The 21,582-nt window shown below is 40.3% G+C and overlaps 2 protein-coding genes across 2 annotated transcripts; one reads left to right on the top strand and one right to left on the bottom strand.

Annotated features, from left to right (window-relative positions):
• Positions 1-1,389: 1,389 nt before the first annotated feature.
• LOC121396936 (protein kinase C delta type-like) lies at positions 1,390-10,969 on the bottom strand. The gene is made up of 10 exons (XM_041572595.1): positions 10,080-10,969; positions 8,393-8,505; positions 8,041-8,208; positions 6,832-6,923; positions 6,310-6,372; positions 5,096-5,234; positions 4,791-4,982; positions 4,572-4,700; positions 3,356-3,679; positions 1,390-3,099 (listed from the first exon to the last, which is right to left on the bottom strand). The coding sequence occupies exons 1-9, from the start codon at positions 10,498-10,500 to the stop codon at positions 3,566-3,568; spliced, it is 1,431 nt and encodes a 476-aa protein (XP_041428529.1). The 5' UTR covers positions 10,501-10,969; the 3' UTR covers positions 1,390-3,099; positions 3,356-3,565.
• Positions 10,970-15,441: 4,472 nt separating this feature from the next.
• Positions 15,442-21,229, top strand: LOC121396934 (heat shock factor protein 3-like). Its single transcript, XM_041572594.1, has 3 exons — positions 15,442-15,652; positions 17,936-18,044; positions 20,999-21,229. The coding sequence occupies exons 1-3, from the start codon at positions 15,542-15,544 to the stop codon at positions 21,178-21,180; spliced, it is 402 nt and encodes a 133-aa protein (XP_041428528.1). The 5' UTR covers positions 15,442-15,541; the 3' UTR covers positions 21,181-21,229.
• The last annotated feature ends 353 nt before the right edge of the window (positions 21,230-21,582 follow it).

Raw genomic sequence — 21,582 nt, 5'->3', positions numbered from 1 at the left:
CTGTACAGACTATGAGCAAACTTAGGGGGCTGTTCCTGCTGAAACATGAGGTGACCATCTGACCATGCCCACTATGGGAGGAATATTGAATATAGACAGCTAAACATTTCTTTTTAAAAAAAGACACTGATGCAATTAAGCTTATTAAAACCCAAAAGACACAGTTGCAGTTCCATGTATAATACCGCAGAACTAAAAGCAGGATGAACACAGTGAGAATTCCATGAATAAATACCCCCCAAAACTGGCACAAGGAAAGGGTTTAAAATCACAAGGCAGTGTAATAAAAATGATTTGTATCCTTACTTGGGCCAGCATTCTTTCTGCACTGATAGTGGGGGGGGGGTGAAGAGATTGAATCTGCAGCGCCAGTGTCTGCCATCCATCCTGCCTCTTCAGTACTGGACAAAGCAATCATATACAGGTGCCTTTTTCCCTGCCTGCAATTGCCTGTCATTTGTCCCATAGCTGAGGGCACACAGGGGACGTATGGTACGTTCGTTCTCCCAGTCGCTCCTCTCCACTGCACACTTGCTGAAACACCCCCCCCCCCCGCTAAAGCTGAGCAGTCCGGACAGAAAAAAAAAGAAAAGAAAACAAGCAAGGCCCTGGGGACGGGCTCTTCAGACAGAAGAAAGTAATCTTCCTCGATCACTGTTACTACGCGCACAGGGGATCGTTTGGTGAGGCAGGAGATTTTGCTATGGTGCGGCCCATTTACTTTGCACAGGCAGTGGCCCGAATTAACAGATGGCCAGTCCGGGTCTGAATGCTACCATATATAAAACTAAAGCAGTAACCATGGGGCGCAAACATTTGTTCTACGAAACTGGGGAGCTCTGTTTTACAGCACACGGCATTACAGCTAATACATTGATTTTCCTCTCAAAAAACCCAGAGATAATACGGAAAGTGGGCAATTCACGGGGGACATCACTGGGATATGGTTGTTGACCATTCAGGATAACCACATGCCTTATAAATACAACAGAACTTTATTTATATGTGGAGACCAAATATGTGAATAAATGATAGCACTCAGCACAACCAGCAATACTGCAGGCTTTCTTCTTAAAAATGGCATGTTTATTTTTAATAAACTACCGATAGTTTGCTTTTGATTCTGATTAACTTACTCATCAGTTATGTCCCATGTGTCCCCCCCCTTTCAAGTTGCTGACTGACTAACAGGTTAGAGACATACAATGGATAAAGTTATGTTCTGGCTGTTATGTTAGACTTCCCTTCACTCCAGCCTTTACAGGTTAAATACATTTCTCTTTCTAGTAATGTAACTGCTACTATAATGACACCCAGCCAGATGGTTGAATTGGCACATGATATACATGTGAGCAGTAACGCCACGTCAAGGCTTCAACCAGGTTACTGTCCATTCACACACCTATTGCAGCAAATGGCTCACCCGATGACTTGCTGCAGTAGTTTCCTGGCCAGGTAGCGGCTGATATAAGCCATCATGGGACCCCTCCTCCTCAGATCAGACTGGGAGGTGTAAGGAACAAAAAAGTTCCCCAATGAATAATCTACAATAACACACACACTTCCACACACCCACATCACTCATTCACTCACTATTTTTCTCTGTGGCAAATCCCATGGTCAGTGAGACTGGGATTCGACTCCCCTCTGCTTTGCTAACTATATAATTCCCTCCAGTAGTTCCCTATCCAATATGGAAATACGATTAGATATGTGATCTGGCTCCTATCAGTGGATTATGGACACTGTTAGTAATGGAGGGTGAGCGTGTCCTTCAGGTTTAATCTAGATGATCCAGAGGAAGGCAAAAAACCCATCTGTAGCCATCTCCAATTTGCTTCAGATGGGGGAAAATTCCTTCCTGACTCCAAAACGGCAATCGGACCAGTCCCTGGATCAACTTTCTAAAGACTATTAATACCAGCAGCCTTTTATTATCTAAAAGGCCTGGTTATGGGGGATGAAGATTATGATGGGCCTAATTATTTTGCCTAATATAAGATTCATGGCGGGGAGGGGAAGGAGGGAGTTGTGGCTAGGCAGCATTTGGGGACCTACAGCTCTTCTTAGTCTACTCTTATTCCTTTAATCCTAAACCCTGAGCCTCCCTAAACATTACACCTTCACATTCACAACTCTAATGGTCTTATTTTTATTTTTAAAAATGGGCCCTCAAGCTGCAGCTCCATCTGCTGCATTATTACTCCCTCCAATTGGCACAAGCACACAGGCTGCCTTGTATTGATTTATTGTATTTACATTTTAATGGTGAACTAAACTAAATTTGCAGCCAATCAGAAGGTGCACTATGTTCATCTTCTAAATTGGTGCAATGGGGTTCCCTATTTGCATTCACACACCACTCATACCATTCAAACCTGCTGCAAATGTATTATCAGGATATAGCATCTCCCTTATCCCACATCATAATTCCCATATCCCCTTACTAAAACCTGTATAACACCCGTATTCCATATATCCCTTACTGCACATAGCTATTCTCATATCCCTTTACTATAACCCTTATAGTACCCATATCCCATAATTATAAACATATATCCCTTATCCCGTATCACTACTGCCATATCCTGTATCCCTTGTCCCATAAACTTTACCCTTTTCCCACAAACTTTACCTTTAACCTATGTACTACAGACTACAGACAGGGGAAAGACAGGAGAGCATAAAAGAAAAGAAACAAACTATTGTAATATTCCTATTCCAATATAACATCACTACCCACCCACCCACCCTTTTTTTGCCTTAACTTATATTAAAGGTGAAAAACAAGGTTAGAGTAATATTTATATTCCTATATAACATCCTATCTATAAAAAACAGTAAAAGAATGGGAGGGAAGTTGGAAAAGGAAGAAAACTTACTTAATGCCATACTTACCCCACTTAACTTACCCTATATAAAGAAACTGAAGTATACTGAACGGTGTTACTTAACAGTGCACTGGGTTTCCATAAGTGCGCTGTATGTTCAGTATACATTTTTACCCTTATCCAAGGGTCTGTTGGATTTCTCCATTCAGAAAGTCCGGCGTGCAGCTATTCCTTTCTTCTGGTGGGGCCTCCTATGATGTTTTGTGTGCTACAAAATACAAAAGAAAAGAGTACATTATTCATAGCATAACTCTGTATATTACTTTATAAATACTGTTTCTCTCCTTTCCCATGTAAAAAACTAATTTCTAGGAGTCTAAGGGCACAAAACACACTAGCAAGTTGCCCCAATCTTCTGAAAGCCCTATTAATACCTCAACATGTTTACTATCATGTATTACTCCTTCCATAAGTAATCCTTTCTCGTCTTTCCCATTTTAATGGACTTAGTTAATTTCACTTACCACTTTGACTCGAATTCTCTCTACTTTCTGTCAAGGATCCCATGTGGTGCTGATGTAATTGGCTGTATGGGCAGACACTTGTACACTTGCAGTAGACAGTAGATGGCAGATCTGATGTTCATTGATGGAATTGGCCATGGATGGTACATTGCCGTCATCACTTGCTGTACAGGCAGTTTGAGGTTAATCCACATGAGCACAGAAAATACTTTACTTCTGCCAATTCCAGTTGGAGTCCACATCGGAGAAGCCTTCCACTTTAGCTCTCTTAGATGTCTCAGAGCAGAATCCTGGATGAATTACTGCTAACTTATCTGCTGGTGGCTAAAAAAAGAAACAACACACTTTGTTGGATTATAATATATAATTTTAAGCATGGGTATAAAATAAATGATACAATATGGTCACATATATTTGAATGAGATGTAGCTAAAAAAAGTGTATTTAATTTAAAATTCTGTACTTCATGATTAAGAAGTTTTTTTACTACATGGTACAGGTATGGCATCCATTTTCCAGAAAACCCATTATCCAGAAATAATTTAATATTTTTCTCTTTAATAGTAAAACAGTCCCTTGTACTTTATTCTAACTAAAATACATTGAATCCTTATCAAAGGCAAAACAATCCTATTGGGTATAATGAATGTTTATATGCGTTTTTGGTAGACTTAATATATGGAAATCCAAATGATAAAAATACCCCTTATGCATAAAAACCCCAGCTCCCAAACATTCTGGATAACAGACCCCATACCTGTATCAGGACAATTTGAGGAATGGGGTTATAACTATTTTTTATAACTCTTTCAGCTGCAAAGAAGAAAAATGTGATATTACAAGGTATATGGAGAATTGGTTCCTGCAAAAGCCAACTAACTACCTATTACAGCTCTAATAAAGGAAAGAGCCTGTTAGTCTCCACAAACCTAGCCTTCCCATCTGTCAATGATGCAATAAGTATACATGTAGGTGTTGTGGAGGTACGAATGTAAGGGAAATATGTAACTCAGTAGCTTTTATTTATGTTATTACTTTTATTTATGTTATGAAGCCATCAAACCCCCCACTAGTGAGGAATTTTTACAAAACTCAGCTTTTTTCTTCTTCAATCTGCCACCCTAACTATAGATGAATAAAAACAGAAATAAGCAGTGGTACTGTAGGGTGAATAAAGGGAGAAGCCTCGTGTTGCTTGGTGTACCCATGTACTTACAATTTTGGGCTGGAAAGGTGTCTTTATTTTTCTATTTTCCAGCTCGCTCCAGTTGACTCTGGCATAGAATGAGTGCTCCCTGATGTTCCCATTTGCTCCTAAACGTTTGGTCTTGTTCATCTCCAGAAGCTATAAAAAAAAAGATTATTTATCAGACTATAATAAATGTTAAGTCAGGCACCATCCAACAATAGAAGGGCTGTAATTGTTTCTACTTACCTTTGGCAGAAGGTCCCGCATTTCCTGGCTCATGTGACGCGGGTATTCAAGATTTTTCTCCCTTATCTCAAACAGCTCCTGTGCAGAAACCAGTGATGGGGCAAATGGCTGTCTGCCAGTGGCCATTTCGTACATGATGACACCGAATGACCACCAGTCCACTCCAGCATTGTACTTCTCCAATGACAAAACCTTCAGAAAAAAAGAAGAACAAATTATCAAAGTTACAAAGATGTCCAAAGAAGAAAAAGACACAAAGATTTGAATGCCTCTGTGTATAAATGACATTAGAAAAGATTTCTGACCTCCGGTGCACGGTATCCAGGTGTTCCTGTCAATCCGCTGATCTTCTTTCCACCGAACACTCCCTCAACAGCGAGGCCGAAGTCACAGATTTTGATGTGCCCGTTGTTATCCACCAAGATATTTTCTGGCTTCAGATCTCTGCAACATAGGTGTTGGGAACAATTAACATTCTAGAATAAGTAGTTCTGTGAGTGATAGTCAGGGATAAGTAAGTAAATACACATCAAAAGATAACTGAAAACAGATATTTTTGGTATAGAACAACCTAAAAGCAACTAAGTTAAGAAGTAAGAAAAAGGAATGGATAATAAAGACAAAAAATAAGTGTTACAGTAAAGGCAGATTATACAGAGAGAAAGATGCATTGCTTGGTTAAAATGAAATGTAAAGTACAAAGAGTTAAGCAATTTGTAGTGAGTCTGGACAGAAAGTGTCACAGAGTCACTAAAATGAACTTTCACTAACTGATTGCACCAGATCAGGGCAGCCATCAGGGGGGGGGCAAATGGGAGAGTTGTAGGGGCCCGAGGGTAAGGGGCCCGAGGGTAAGGGGGGCCCCGGCCATGGCACACTTACTTGACTAGCCGGGCACCCCATCTTTATGAGAGCTGCTGACTTCGGGAAGGCATGGACATTTAAGGGGCCCTGGCCACCAATTTTCTTATAATGTGTGGGGGTAGGGCCCTGGCCACCAATTTTTTTCTCATGTGGGGTCCTAACCACCAATATTTTTTAATGGGGGGGCCCTGGCCAGAAATGCTTTTTTATGGGGGGCCCTGACCACCAATATCTTTTTATTTTTTATTAAGATGTCGGAACCTTAGCCACCAATATATTTTTTGTTTTTTTACTGTATGGTGGGGGGCGGACCTGTGGGGTGAGGAAGGCGGACATGTAGGTGGGGCTTGCAGTGGGCGCAGCCCAGGAAATGTTGTTGTATGGGGCCCTGTGATTTCTGATGGCGGTCCTGCACCAGATACCAGAGGTGGAAACATTACTGTTAGATTGTGAACTAATAGGGAAAAATCTTGCCCGTGAGGGAAGGGGGTGACACTTTGCTGTACATTTACGTGCCTGCAAAGTTACAGTAAGTATCTCAAGGAAACTTGAACAAATGCTATAAAAATGTTAACTATATCATGCTAACAGTGAATAAAAATGGAAAGTAGACATTACTCAATATTCTAGAGAAGAGAACTGAAATTTTACTGACCGATGGATGATGCCATTGGAGTGAAGGTACTGTAGGGCTATCACCATCTCTGCAGTGTAGAACCTGCAAAAAAAAGAAAAATAATAAGTAAACAAGCTAAATTCCATAGGGCTACCTATCGAATAGACACCACCTAGTGAATTAAACTTTTTCTTGTCCTTCAATGCAATTCAGTGGTGCGGTGGTTCTGCTGCTGTGCACACACCTTCCTTATTCATCATCATCATCATCATTTATTTATATAGCGCTGTCAAGATACGCAGTGCTTTATTCAGGCAAAGGCCCAAGAACTAATACACAGCTGTGCATGAATTTACATGAAGGACATTTCCAACAAATTCTGCATTTCTATTTTATTATCTACAGATGTAATGTTGTGATTCCCGAACCTGCAATAAAATGTATATATAAAAACAAATATTTAAATTCGATTTTCTTGCCCTCTAGTGGTGCCCTGGTTCTGCTGCTGTGCACACATCTTTTTTTTATTCCTCAGTCTATAGTAAGAATCTTATTACTTACTGGATGTTCTTCATTGGTAGACTTCCTTGATCTTCAATCACTTTGTACAGTGTTCCCCCGCTGGCATATTCGAGCACGAAGAAGGCATGCAGCTGGTTAGACAAATGAAGAATTGGTGAGACATAGGAATACATGGCACAGAACTGAACAGCAAGGAATGTGAATTGGGGACTAAATAGTTATCAGAGGTGTTTTCCTTCGTTCATTAGGCTCTGCTCTCCATTATGTATCTATTCTCATGTTGTTAATTCAAAATGGATATAGTATTAGGACCTGGGAATTCATTGGGGCAGGTGAGTTGCCTGAGTAGGCCTTATACACAAGAAATATGAACAGATGCAAGTAGCTCTGAGAATAGAATTTTAATAGAAGCTGCTTTTGCACTAATAACTATCCAAGGAAACCTCATAACATTGTATGTGGGTCTCTTCTCTCTCTGTGTATTTCTACAGACAGAAAAAATGTCAAGTGTTTTTTGATTGCAGTTGCAAGAAGGATGAGGAAAAGATATTTCTGCATTTTGTGAACTATGAGTACCAAAACTTGAGCACCAGCTGTGTGCCTAGTGATACTGGATCTGCTTTCAAACCAGAAATTAACTTTTCCTACTGACTCACAACACATAGGGATATATTTATCAAAGAGTGAAGTTAAAGATCACAGTCCGCTAGAGTGAAATACCGCATCTCTCCATTCATTTCTATTGGATTTTTAAAGGTGTATTTATGAAAGGGTGAAATACTTTAAAAATCCCATAGAAATGAATGGAGAGAGGCACTATTTCACGCTAGCAGACTGTGGTGATCTCTAACTTCCCTCTTTGATACATATATCCCCATCTGTCAATATATAACAGCCCCACATGAGTACAATGAAATAGAAGATATGGCTGCCCTGCATATTGCACTATATTGTGAAACCCAGTTTTGAAAGGCTAACGACTGCAAAACATGATGAAAAATTATAACTTTTTTCACATGTAGCTGCAGTTATAATACTAGATTTAATGGATCTGGAAATATTGCAGAGGCTCTTTCAGAGAGCAAAGAGTAACCCAAGGTAACCTAGAAAATAATCTAAGTTTATAAAGCTTGGGGAGTGACAGGATTGTAAATAAGATGAGCACTGGATAAGTTTTGTGCATTAGGTTGGCCTTAGGAAGTAAAACCATTAATGAAACAGATTATGTATCAAAAGAGTGTTCTGTACCTCGGACTGGAATGTGGCATGAGAATGGCAAAGAAAGGGGCATCCTCTGGCGATCTTCAAGAGTCGGGCCTCCTTCATGATGCAAGTAAAGTTGCCCTTGCTGGGTTGTTTGGGCACCTTCTTAATTGCCACAAGTTGTTTCTTTGATGTATATGATGCCAACATCACCTAAGAGCAAAGAGATGAAATATTACAGAGTGTCTTGAATGCTGCTAACATCATGAATGACAGATAATACAGTCAATCAGAATGTTAAAGACATTGCCAAGTGCTTGATTTTACTTCATGTTTTCTGTACAGATTTATAAAAGATAACAAAAGAGATTTCTATATTGGGAGTCCCCACACTCACCTGTCCAAACATGCCTTCTCCTAGCTCTCGGTGGAATTTGTAACTCTGTATGTCCAGGGGGGCTGGCCTTTTCTCATCCACGTGGGATTTCTTCGGTGCACTTCCACTTCCACCTTGTGGGATCAAACAAATTCAGTCAAATCCCATATCAAAACATATTATGAATTGTATATTTTACTAAATATATCTATGTATCTCTATAACAATGTAGCTAAGAAAGCACCCACATTCAGAGAAAAAACTCTTTATCTTTATTATTTGTGAGCATTCTTAACATTAAGGGGTTATTAATCAATAACGAATAAACCCACAACTGAAGTGTTTTTAATTTATGAAAAAACTACAATATGTAAAGAACTTGAATAAATCAATTTCGGGTGAAAACTCTGAATACTCAAATTAATCGAGTTTACAGTAAAAAAAAAACTAGAATCATTCGAATTAATTAAGTTTTTGAGCGAAACCCACCAAAAAAACCCCCTATTTCCTGCTTCGGGGTATACTAAATCTCGAAATCTTTGTTTTTTTGGTAAAAACTACCCTCAAAACCTTTAATACATAACCCCCTAAGTGTAAGAGGGATTTTATTAGGCCTTTGGGGTTTCCTATTTTCCCTAAACGTCTTTGGCAAAAACTAAAACATCTAACTGTAAATATAAGTCATTTTAACAAAGCAAAGGGATGGATTTGTAGAAACCCCAACCCATCAACAGGACAAAGATCCCACCAATGGGGGCAGTTAATTAACTATAATAACTCTATCAAAAGCACTGCATATCTTGACAGCGCTATATAAATAAATAAATGATGATGATGATGATCAAAACAACAGTTGGGCATCAGTGGCAGTTGACAACCAACAGTTCACCCAGGAGAATCATGTGACTAGCAGCAGTGAGACATACAACCAGCAGCAGTAACATGTGCCATTAGCAAAAATTTAGTCTTACAATCACTGACACCAGGAATCAGAGGAATGTTTAAATTTCAGGGTAGATAGAGGCAAATAAAAATAAGAAAACTCATTATGTAATCTACAACATACTAAGATTTTCATTTAGATTGTAAGCTTTTTTGGACAGGGCCCGCTTTACCTCTTGTATTGGCTCTTGGTTGATTTTGTATATATTCTTGTATGCTTAGTATACACCCAGTGATTGTACAGCACTGCAAAATATGTTGGTGCTTTATGAATATGTGTAATAAACTGTAAAGTAAACGTTTAAACATTCAGTGAGAGCCACAAGAGCTTTCCTGTATAAAGAAGGTGGGTGGGCATTCTGTAAATAAATATAAAAATGTATGTCTAAGGGCAATGGCATGAGGGATTTTGGGCTTTGTCCATTGAATACAAAGTGGTGCCTGTAGGTGTGACAAGGCTACAGGACCTTCTAGGGGTAGAAGTGGAGCTGGCCTGGAAGGAGGAGATGGTTTGCATTGTTGGGATTTTTAATAAAACAGTTAAGTGTAAGAGGGATTTTTTTAGGCCTTTGGGGATTCCTATTTTCCCTAATAATCTTTGGCAAAAACTAAAAACACCTAACTGTAAATATAAGCCTTCTAAAAATCTATAGACTTGAACGAAGCAGAGGGATGGATTTGTGGAAACTATAATGACTCTATATTAAAAAATTAGAAGTAGGTATAACAGAAAATGAATACTAAAGTAATATGTTTTTCCCCTTACCTTCCAACGGATCTTCTGGGCTCCTTGGTCTTTTCCTCTTGTCCTGCTCCTTCCTTTTTCTGCTGCTCGGAAGAATTTCAAGATCTTCTAAGCCGGTTTTCTTACTGCTTTCAGTTTTTTCATCTTGCTTTCTCTTCTTGCTCTCAGGTTTACTGGTCTCATCTGAGAGCATTTCCTTTTTCTTCTTTGCTTGATCTTCTTTAATCCTTTTTCTTTTCTTCTTCTCATCTTCAGGGTGTTTCTTCCCTACACTGATAAGTTTTTTATTCTCAGTGTCACTCTTCTTACTTTCTTTATTGTACTTGGTCTTCTGTGCTACATTCTGATTCTTGGCTTTCTTCTTTGTCTTCTTGCAGCATTTATCCTGTGAAGGTTCTCTCTCTTCTGGAGTCAGACTCCTCTTTTTCCTCTTCCTCTTCATCTTCACCTTCCTTCTTATTCTCCTTTTATTGTAATTATGTGTCTTTTATCCAAAATTTTCTTCGTTTTTAGCAATCGCTGTCGCACTCTCTTTCTCTTGCTCCCTCTCTCTCCACCGTCTAAAAGACAGTTGGGCATCAGTGGCAGTTGACAACCAACAGTCTACCCAGGAGAATCATGTGACTAGCAGCAGTGAGACATGCAACCAGTGGCAGTAGCATGAGCCATTAGCACAAATCGAGTCTTATAATCACTGACACCAGGAATCGGAGGAATGTTTAATTTTCAGAGTAGATGGAGGCAAATAATAAGAAAACTGATAATTTAGTTTCATTATGTCCATCTACAACATACTGAAATTTCCATTTAGATTGTAAGCTCTTTGGACAGGGCCCGCTTTACTTCTAATATTGGCTCTTAGTTGATTTTGTATATATTTTGTATATATTCTTGTATGCTTAATGTATACACCCATTGATCGTACAGCACTGTGAAATATGTTGGTGCTTTGTAAATATGTGTAATAAACTAAGGTAAACTTTTAAACATTCATGGAGAGTCACAAGACTGTTCCTGTTTAAAGAAGATAGGTGGGCATTCTGTAAATAAATATAAAAATTGTCTAAGGCCAATGGCATGAGGGATTTTGGGCTTGTCCATTGCATTTTTAGTAGCCTGGGAAACACTGTCTATCAAGAGAGGTGCTGCCAGAAATGGGGCAGCATTTTCGATAGATCAAGTGGTGTGTCTGGCTTAACTGGGTATGACTAAAACTAGGGTATGTCCTAAATTGTCTTGATTTGAGGGAATCAAATGTTGAGGTAGTGTAGTGTTGCACTCACATATCAGCACATTGTGTGTGTGTGTGTGTAAGTGTGTTTATGTTTCTTCCTGTGGGTATAGAGTTGGTAAGTAAAAATAAACTGGGCAGAAGAGTAGAAACGCTTGCAGTGAAAATAAAACGAACATTTTTCATAATATTGCAGGGTGTTCAAACCACAGGATTCAAACTGTTTATAGATCACAGGTCCCAGCATTCTCTGATCCTCCAAAGGGATCAGGGACTCCATTAAAAAATCAACAATGATTGTTAAGTGCCATGAATCACAAAACCCATAACTCTATATAAATATAATACACATACTAACACAAGTTACAGCTGCTACTTCATTAATTTATTATGTAAGTACAAATACTGCCAGCAAACCACCCTGCCTGATGGTACTCTGGGCTTGCAGCTAATGCAGCCGGAGAAAAGGTTCCACTCAAAAATTTCTCACCAGATATGTTTTACACTGCCACTTTGCCCTGGAAAATTTGATCCCTTAAAGGAGTTTAATGAAACAATACAAATCATAGCGGTCCCCACCCCCACAGTACAAAGGCCACACAGACATGGGAGCTGAAACAGTAAATAAAACACATTTGGCCAAAAGATTATTAAGCCTGCCACCAAGTCAAGGTAGACTCTTTAAGCAATTACCTACTCTAATCTAAATTGCACCTAGTTAACATTTTAGCACTTCTAATGTACAAATAAGAGCCATTAGGTTAAATCCCTTAGTCAAAAAATAACCAGTCCTAATAAAGGTAATGGGAGGTGGAGATTTGTTGCCTGCTGAAAATCTGAAGTAACGATGGGCACAAACTCCAGAAAATCCCTTCCTCATCTCTCACTGCATTTCAAACACACAACATGTGGAGATCTGGCTGAACTGCAGAAATATATATATATATATATATATATATATATATATATATATATACATTAGCATTTTCCCATGTTAAGTCAGCCCGCTGCTAACAATGTGTTTTACATGCAGCAATCCATGACCATGACCCCTACAATTAAAAAAAATCCTTGCCATGGACCTACTTTCCTTTACAAATACATGGTAGGATACATACTGATAAGCTCCAATGTTAAATCACTTTTATTGACATGGCATTATCCCCACTGCTGCTATAGGCATCATCTCAAAGTCCCTTTCCATAGACTATTATCAACTGTTCCTATAGGCACCATCTCTCCCTGCTATCCCACAGTCACAGTACATTCCCAGAGACTATTATCCCCACTGCTACTATAGACACCATCTCTCCCTACTGTACCTGCTATTCCACAGTCACAGTCCCTTCCCAGAGAATATTATCTCCAATGCTATTATAGACACCATATCTCCCTACTATACCTGCTATCCCACAGTCACAGTCTCTTCCCAGAGACTATTATCCCCACTGTTACCATAGGCACCATCTCTCCTCCCTACTATACTGCTATCCACAGCCACAGTATCTTCCCAGAGTCTATTATCCCCACTGCTAATATAGGCACCATCTCTCCGTCACTACTATAGCTGCTATCCCACAGCCACATTCCCGTTCCAGAGACTATTATTCCACTGCTACTATAGGCACCATCTCTACTATACCTGCTATCCCACAGCCACAGTGCTTTCCCAGAGGATATTTGCACACAGAGAATCCCAACAGCGAGGAGGAAATATAAAGAAAGGAGATAATGTGAATTGAGAGAACCAAAGAAAAGTGCATGAGACAAATGTGCATAAACTGGGCACTTCCAAGTATAGTACCCCCCAAAATTCATAGCAAGATGGCACAGAGGAAGTTCCATGTATAGTACCCCCCAGAATTAATAGCAGGATGGCACAGAGGCGATTACATTTATAATACCCCTCAGAATACATAGCAGTATGGCACAGACGCAGAAATGATACCCACTGAACAGTTATTTTTATGTACAACAGCCTCAGCACATTTATAAATGTAAATACACATTACATTTTCAGAGGAATTGGCAGACAACAAGGAAAAAGTTAAGGCTATTTCTTAGCAAGCTTTTTAGAAGTATTCAGGCAGACACACACAATGGACCACTGCGACAAAGTTTGAATAAAAAGGTAGGAATCTATTCACAGGAAAAATATACAAATAGCCTTACACTTTTCAGGCCTGAGGAGAGCATGTAATCATAAGCCTATGAAATGCATGAAATGTATAAAGCTATTTGTATTTTGTCCCTTATAATAGAGTTTTACTTTTTAATTGCAATTCTTTTACATGGAGGTCCATTATGAGTGCCTGCCTGAATATGATTCTCCTCACACTGGCTTTAAGTGCTTCCAGATAATGCTTACTTTTTGTACTATGTCTGGGAGATTATATAAATTGTAGAGTTGGTGATAATAACACTCAGCGGGACCATGCCCTTTACTCATTGTATACTTCAAATTTACTATCGACAGGTCACAGGTGCTGCGAGCAACGGAAACAAGCAATTTCGATAACAGGATGTAGATATTTGACCACGCCCTGTTATGCCCCAAATCCCCACGTCTCAATTATGGAGACTCCCAAAAAACTTGTGTAGTTGTCAGGGTTGCCAGGTTGGCATTATCCCAGCCAAATTGGGCTACTAATTTAAAGCCCAGGCTGGTTTTGAAAGTACAAACTAGCCAAGGTAAGGATTTTGGCTACTTTTTGGGCCTTTGGTTGGTTTGTACTTTGGAAACCAGCCAAAGATTTTTCTTGCCCTAATGTGTCAAGCCTAAATCACAATGCATGTTGGGTAATGTAGTTTTTGTTTAACAATTTCCCGACTGCCAAGTTTAATGTAAGACTACAATACCCGGCATGCAATGGGACTGGCATATGTAGAGGTCGGGAGTTAGTGGATTTTGGGCTCTGTACCCCAGTCTCCTGTCCCTCTCAAGCATTCTCACGTTTTCCAGTGACTCAATTTCAGACAATTTTGGGTCAAAAATCTGCTGGCCACCGAAATGTCTAGAGGGTGACCTGTTTCACCAATATTTAATGAAATCATATATGAACTAGGGCCTTGTGGGGCTCCTATAACTCCTGGGCCCCCCTCTGTAGTTACGTCCCCTGGTGACTGTCCCACTTTGCTTCATGGAAAAAATTGCAAATTTTCACATATATTCATTTATTTTTTTTAGACTTTTTTTTTCCCTTGGTAGAGCAGGAAGTCCATAAAGGCGGGAACAGTACTGTGCGCGTGAAAGGCAAAATGATGTCGCCAGTGGAACGCATGGCCGCAGCGCTTCTACACGCAGACTTTGCAGAGCTCCTTATCCAACTAGTAAATGGATTTAGAGAGCAATAATCCCTTCCGCTTCAATAGGCCTAGATCTTTCCACCTCAGTACTATTAGTTGGCACAGTTGAGGTGAGCGGTCGAGGGAGGTGCCCTGCACATGCGCACATCTAGATACGAACAGCGGCGAGACAGTGGCCGCTCACACGTAATAATACTACTCCCAGGGGGTAGTAGAGGAGTGCGAGGCTGCTAGAGTACCGTGGCCCGTTCCCTATTACAAGAACCAATGAGAGCGTGCGGGTGTGGCCTGAGGAGAGACCGCTGTTTAACATTGCAGCAGGTTGCTGGGAATCCTTTCCCCATTCCTTCCCTGTATCTGAAGGAGCGGCACCTGCTTCTCTGGCTGTGACATATCCACCAAGTCCCTCTCCTTCCCGCGCTGTCATTAAAGGCCCAGGGTGACTCTAAAATGCAGTGGTGGCCCTTAAGGACTAGGGGCCGGCACTGCGAGGTCCTTAGTTACGACACTGCACCCCACTGTAACCAAGGTAACTTATACAGCTGAATGAGTGTACAGTCAACATGCAACGTTATTTGCTTTATAGTTGTGTTTTTAAATCAAGTATCTATGAAGCGACGCAGCGAGCGTCACACAAAATAGTTTCACAGATAACACCACGTCTACTGAGCAACTATATTAGGAAGAGACGCCGCTCCAGTTGAAACACAACGCGCATAGTTCACATTCCACACGCTCATGTCCAGCTAATTATGCACTGAGCTATTGCAGCGTCACTTGTTTTTGTCAGAAGCATGCAGCCAATGATCATCGGCTTTCTCTATTAGAGGGGCGTGGCCTGAGTTACCCGGAAGTCTGCATATTTGTGTTGGGCTGCGTTGCTTGTTGTCGCTTGGGGCTTTTAGACTGTTCTTTACTGCTCCTGTGCTCCATCTTCGGTACCAGCATGAAGGAGCCGTCCGTCTCTCTGGGGCCGACCCCAGCCCCCGTTTTTCTCACCAAGCTCTGGGTTTTAATGAAGGACCCGGCTAATTGCGACATGATCGCTTGGAACACGGTAAAGTGCATTTGTTAAGCCTCCTGCCTTTAAGTCCCAAGTCAGTGACGCGTGTCTTGTCTCTTGTTAAACTATATCTCCCTCACCTCCTGTCGCTTTCATTATCAGTGATGGTCCCTCCTGGCAGCTGTAGTCCAGGTTGGAGAGCCACAGACTGGAGACCCCAATGTAGTCTGCTGGGTAAATCGTATTTCTTACCTGCTATTTTGTGAGATTTCTCTGGGGCTGTCGCTTTTATGGCTGTATTTACCCCCTTCTTTATATAAATAGGGAAAGCTCACTATTGATTCCTCCCAATATTATATAGAATGACTAAGTGTAGCAACATTTTAATTGGTCTTCATTTTTTATTTTATAGGTGATCTGCTTCCTATTCTTTTTCTTTCCAGAATGCATTTGAAAACAGTCTGTTTATCTGGGTCACTGACCACTGAAACCTCAAACCTCATGTTCTATGATGCTACAGTATTACTTTTAATTGCTTGTCTTTCTATACAGGTCCTCTCTGGTTGCTAGGGTGTGGGCCAAGCAACCAGATCAATAGTGATATTAAAAAAAAACCTTTAGGGAAACGCCTTAACAATTCTAGCATACTTTTTTCAACAAAACCAGTTTGAGCTTTCTTTTTAAAGAAGGTATCCTTTTAAGCTGGTGTGTTGCATGTTAGTTTAGTATTTCCCATTCTATAACATACTAAAAGGTGATTTCAAGGTAAACCATCCTTAATTTCCCACCACTGCACTACCCATTCCCCCTCACATACACTACACCACTGCCTCTCTACTCTGCTCACCATGTAGCACCACCTGCCAGCATGCCAGGGGCATTGGGGTCCAATATGACCAGTCCTGACCCTGCCAATAGTTAGATGCCTTTTTCTGCCCAATTATATTTAAGGATAATGACACATGGGGGATTATCAGTGACGTTTATCCCCAGTCATTTATCATTCCAAGGAGGTGGGCCAAACGCTGCAGATGTCCCCGACATTTAGTGGTAATGAGTAATTTAGTGACCTTGTCCTGCTTAGCAACTTTGTTGTGGTAACATAGAGTTAAGGGGTTTCCCTTTTGCACTTCACAAACCTAGATGGTAATCTTGTTTAATGTACTGAACTGATGGCTGCTGTACAGACTGTCTTATACAGCAACCCAGGTGATTGACCTGAGTTGAATTTTCAGTTACTGGAACTATTGCTCCGGTTATGTAAAATTATTTTCTATTGTCAGCTAATCATTTTCTCTCTGCTTCCTGCTTCACATGCTGTTTTCTTTCAGACCTCTCGGGGCCCCTACTGTACTGTGCATACCTCTGTCCTTAAAGTCTGGATCTCTATGCTCTACTAAAAATTATTTAAACTTTTAAAGCAACCTAATAGAATTGTGTTGAATCCAATAGGAATTAGTTTTGTATTACAAGTACAAGGTACTGTTTTATTATTACTACTAAGGAAATAGGCTTTACCAATTTGAATTATCTGATTGAAATTGAGTTTATGGGAGATACCCTTTCTGTAATTTGGAGCTTTCTGGATGACAGATCCCAAAACTGTATTAGCGCAGGCTGAGAAACGGCTCTTCCACTGGTAATCATACATTTGTGGCATTAACCAATACACATGTAAATATTGACTCAGACCCACTAACCAAAAGAACAATAATATTTACATATTTAACTTGGTCACATCACTCCCACATCTTAGGCATCCGGTTTATGCTTTGTGTATAGCAAACCTGGGCTTTAACATGCAGATGGAATATGAACCTTGGCAGAGCGTAATGTCAATCACCATATTTATCAAGTGGTGTTCTCACAAATCACTATTTTTCAGCACAAGAAAGAAACAAATCATTATATCTTGCCATTATGTATGTTATAGATTTTATTTTTCTGTCTATTTCCAGCTAAAATTTGTTGTTTGGGGATGTTGAGTATAGCAACCAAAAACCTGTTGCTATGCAGATCCGCCATAGTGGGGCAGGGACTAACATGGTCTGGAAAATGATATTAGTGCAGAGGGGGGCCATTTTGCAGGTCGTGAGTATATTTAGGGATTGACAGGGGTGCAAGGAACATGTATTTTCATGCTCCATGTTAATTGTTGGTGGGGCCCTCCACAACACAGGGCCCAGGTGAGAGGACCATGTTATCTTAGTATTATGGAGCCACATGATTATTGATGTCAGCCCTTTTTCTGTGTGAAGCATAATAACAATGTCTTCTGGATTCATTTATCCAAGACATGTTTTCAAAATTGTGTATATCTGTTATGTTCTTTTACAGAATGGACAGACCTTCAGCATACTGGATGAGCAACGGTTTACCAAAGAGATCCTTCCCAGATACTTCAAGCACAGCAATTTGTCCAGCTTCATTCAGCAGCTTAATATGTGTAAGTACTTAATGGACTTAAATTTGCCCCTTAATACTATAGGTATATTTTCAGTGGGTGTCAGGGATTTGATTGTACAGGTATGAAACCTGTTATCCAGAATGTTTGGGACCTGGCATTTTCAAAGACAAAGACTTTCTGTAATTTCAAACTCCATACCATGTCTACTAAAAAAACTGTTAAAAAATAAAGGAGAACTATTGCGAAAATGAAAATTTAATACAAGCTTCACCATACTGAAATCAGAAACTTTCTATATACAATCAATTAAAAATTCTGTACCGTTTCTGAAATAATCAAATTTATCTTCACCATTCCTCTCTCAGCATCTGTTTCTCCTTGTTCTGTCGTCATTCAGGAGTTGGGTGTACTTCATGGTAACTAAGCTGCATGAATCTGTATTGGTGGCAAAACAATCCTATTTAGTTTATTTCATGTTTAAATGATTATTAGCAAACTTAAGGTATGGCGAAACAAATAGCGGAAACATCTCTTATCTGGAATACCACAGGTCCCAAACATGGTTATATATTTAAAAGCTTGCAATCTGTGTTACCAGTTAGCAAAGTACCGAGACTGCATCTATATATTCTATATCAGTGCTGTCCAACTTCTATGGTACAGAGAGCCGGAATTTTTCCAATCTACATGGTGGAGGGCCGATAACGGAAGACAGTGTTAGCCACTCCCTGTTTTTAGACCACTCCCACTTTAAACCATACCCATGTTACCGCAAGACCATGTCCACATTAATAGCACACCAAAAAACCAAATGGTTGGTGCTCACTGCAGTGATCAGGGCCAGAACTAGGGGTAGGCAGAGTAGGCGGCTGTCTTTTTTTCAAGCGTTTATTTAATAATTTGTTTCAGTAATTATGGTCACCCAGTTGGGTGGAATCCGTCTCCTTCCCCTTCTCCCTCTTGCCAGCAAGTAATAGCTCCTTCTGTGCGGTGCAGTGCGACGTGCGTATACGCGTCAGTGATGTCACTGATGTGTTGGGTGACAGAGAGAGGCAGAGAGCTGGCGGGCTGCTTGATGTGGCTCTCGCTGCTCTCAGCCTTGCACATTTGCACTGAACTGAAGACATTCTTTCTATTACTGTAAAGTGTGAAGCTTCCTGCTGGCACAGCCAGGTACAGATTGGGGGGCCATATGTTTGCTGTTGCTGCTGGGCGCTGGCACAGGTACATAAATACTTGGGGGCAATATGATGTGATCAGATTTATTTTTGGCTGCTGCTGACACAGGTAAAGACTGGGGGCAATATGATGGCTGCAGGAGGGCTGTATGATGGATGGCTGCTGAGCTTGCTGGTACAGGTACAGGGAGCAGTAATATAAATGAAAAAGTGTTGTACACGTCCTTGCTCTCTTTATTTAAAAACCATCATGGTAAGGAGGGAAATGGTAATGCAGGACAGGGGGGCACTGATTGAAGCTCTTGCCTAGGGTGCCAAATGACCTTGTGCTTGCCCTGGCAAGGATGTCACCCATATGTGCAAAAAGCTAATTCATATTAAGACATACCCATAAATCCATATGCCTCCTCCTCCCCTGTGTATTATACAGTACCCCAGCATATGATTAAACACCTTACGGGCCACTAACAATAATTTTCAATTGCTAACAAACCCCCAGAACAAATACCTAAGTATGACACACACACAGGGAGCATATGGAAGGCAGAACAGAGCAGGAGACAGGAATCAGGACCAGTCTAAAATGTGCTACATACAGTGACACAGTGCTGGTGCCCCATTAGCATTTTGAATAAAGTGTGAACAGGTGAACAATGTGGACAGTTTCAGTCTGGGTCTCAGGTGTGAACAGTACAGGCCTTTAGGGGAGTGAATAATAGAGGTGTCACAAGTGTGAACAATACAGGGGGATCACAGGTGTGAACAATACAGGGGGATCACAGGTGTGAACAATGCAGGGGATTAGTCTGAATTGGAGGTTTAGACAATGCAGGGGCCAGTTAATCTCTGTAGTGATACCTTTTAAATTTTACATATGGTAAACCGACACAGCAGGCAGATTTTGATGTGGAGGGCCACATGAGGGGGTGGCCCGCGGGCCGCCAGTTGGACAGCCCTGTTCTATATATATTCATCTATACATTCTATATACAGTGCAGCAAGGGATTTATTAATCTGTTGAAGTTAAAGGCCTAAAGATATTCTCATTTCATACGATATTCAGTGGCTGTATGTCAGGAGACGAGCCAACCAATATTGGCAAAAGACTTGATATCAGTCAGCCGCTTATCAGCCAGGTCAGAAAATTTTGATGCGCCTGAACATTGGCCAGTGTTCACTGCTGAATTGTCAGATACAGGTAGAATTCTATTGTTTCTACCTGTATATCTATACCTAAATATCTGTATTGAAAATGAGTGATCTTTCCTTAGTTTATGACCACCATTATATTGCCTATGCCAGGCTCTGGCCACCTTGTACTGCACCTTATATTACACTGTACAGTGCAAATGGGCATAATAGGTTAGCTCCTTTACATTGACAATTAGTAGTAACAGGCACTGGAAAAAAGGGTTACATTGAAACCCTAAGAACTCCCATGTGTCCGATGCTAAGGGTTGGTAATTTCGATTCTACTAATAGAAAGGGTCCCAGGAATGAAAATAAAAATGTCTTTTCCATGGCATGGACTCAAGGAGGCATTTTCCCTGGACATTTACTGGAAATACATGAAACACATTTTGCATCAAGTGCACAAGATTCCCTATTACATATGACAACTATTTTCTCTCCTCTGTTCCTAATTTCATTCCATCCTTATTAAGATCTTTTTCTTCCTCCTCTTGTTTTTATCTCCTTTTTTCCTTTGACCACATTTCAGCATTACACTCCCATAATTAGTTCCTCTGAGTATGTAGAGAGACTGAAACAGACTGAATTTATAGTCTGACTCTTTGAGTATTATATTCTATACAGATGGCTTCCGCAAGGTGATGAGTTTGGAGAACGGTCTTGTAAAATCTGAGAGCGCCATTGAGTTCCAGCATCCTTTCTTTAAAAAAGGGAGACCGGAGTTATTGGAACACATCAAGCGTAAGGTATTGTCAGCTTATGGTATTCATTTCAGAGTACTATCTGTAATTATGTTATTCTTATAAACAGTAGTTATTATACTTGTACACTGAACAGCATTCAGTTTAAGACAGGAGTTGACTTAAAGGGGACCTGTCACTCTAATATATGATTCCAAATCTTTTTTTACAATGTTGATCAAACCAAATTTACTTTACACAAACTATTTTTTCTATCAGTCTTGGAATTCACAGCAAGCAGGCAGTCACCATTTTGTTGACACTCTTATTGAGGCAAGCTTTGCCTCTACCCTAAATCTTGTTTATTTGTCAGACTGGGGGAACTGATGCCCATGCACAGGCTAAACAATTATGGAGGGAGGGGGCATGTGAGAGTGCAGTAACATTTAGAAAGTGCAAATAATTGCCTGCCCTGTTTATATGCCTACGACATAGAGGCGGGGCAGATAATATATGATTGACTGCTAA

The sequence above is a fragment of the Xenopus laevis genome, chromosome 8L (genome assembly GCF_017654675.1).
Source record: "Xenopus laevis strain J_2021 chromosome 8L, Xenopus_laevis_v10.1, whole genome shotgun sequence".
NCBI classification, from domain to species: domain Eukaryota; kingdom Metazoa; phylum Chordata; class Amphibia; order Anura; family Pipidae; genus Xenopus; species Xenopus laevis.
This window is presented reverse-complemented; position numbering and strand designations above follow the sequence as displayed.

Bases quoted from the DNA above. Each gene is read 5' to 3' on its own strand.
- LOC121396936 (XM_041572595.1), bottom strand. From the start codon at position 10,500: ATGAAGAGGAAGAGGAAAAAGAGGAGTCTGACTCCAGAAGAGAGAGAA. The intron at 5,235-6,309 runs GTCAGTAAAATT...CCTATGTTGCAG, and splicing joins TCCAATGGCATCATCCATCG to AGATCTGAAGCCAGAAAATA. The intron at 4,983-5,095 runs GTCAGAAATCTT...TTTTTTCTGAAG, and splicing joins CTGGATACCGTGCACCGGAG to GTTTTGTCATTGGAGAAGTA.
- LOC121396934 (XM_041572594.1), top strand. From the start codon at position 15,542: ATGAAGGAGCCGTCCGTCTCTCTGGGGCCGACCCCAGCCCCCGTTTTT. The intron at 15,653-17,935 runs GTAAAGTGCATT...GTTCTTTTACAG, and splicing joins ACATGATCGCTTGGAACACG to AATGGACAGACCTTCAGCAT. The intron at 18,045-20,998 runs GTAAGTACTTAA...TATTCTATACAG, and splicing joins CATTCAGCAGCTTAATATGT to ATGGCTTCCGCAAGGTGATG.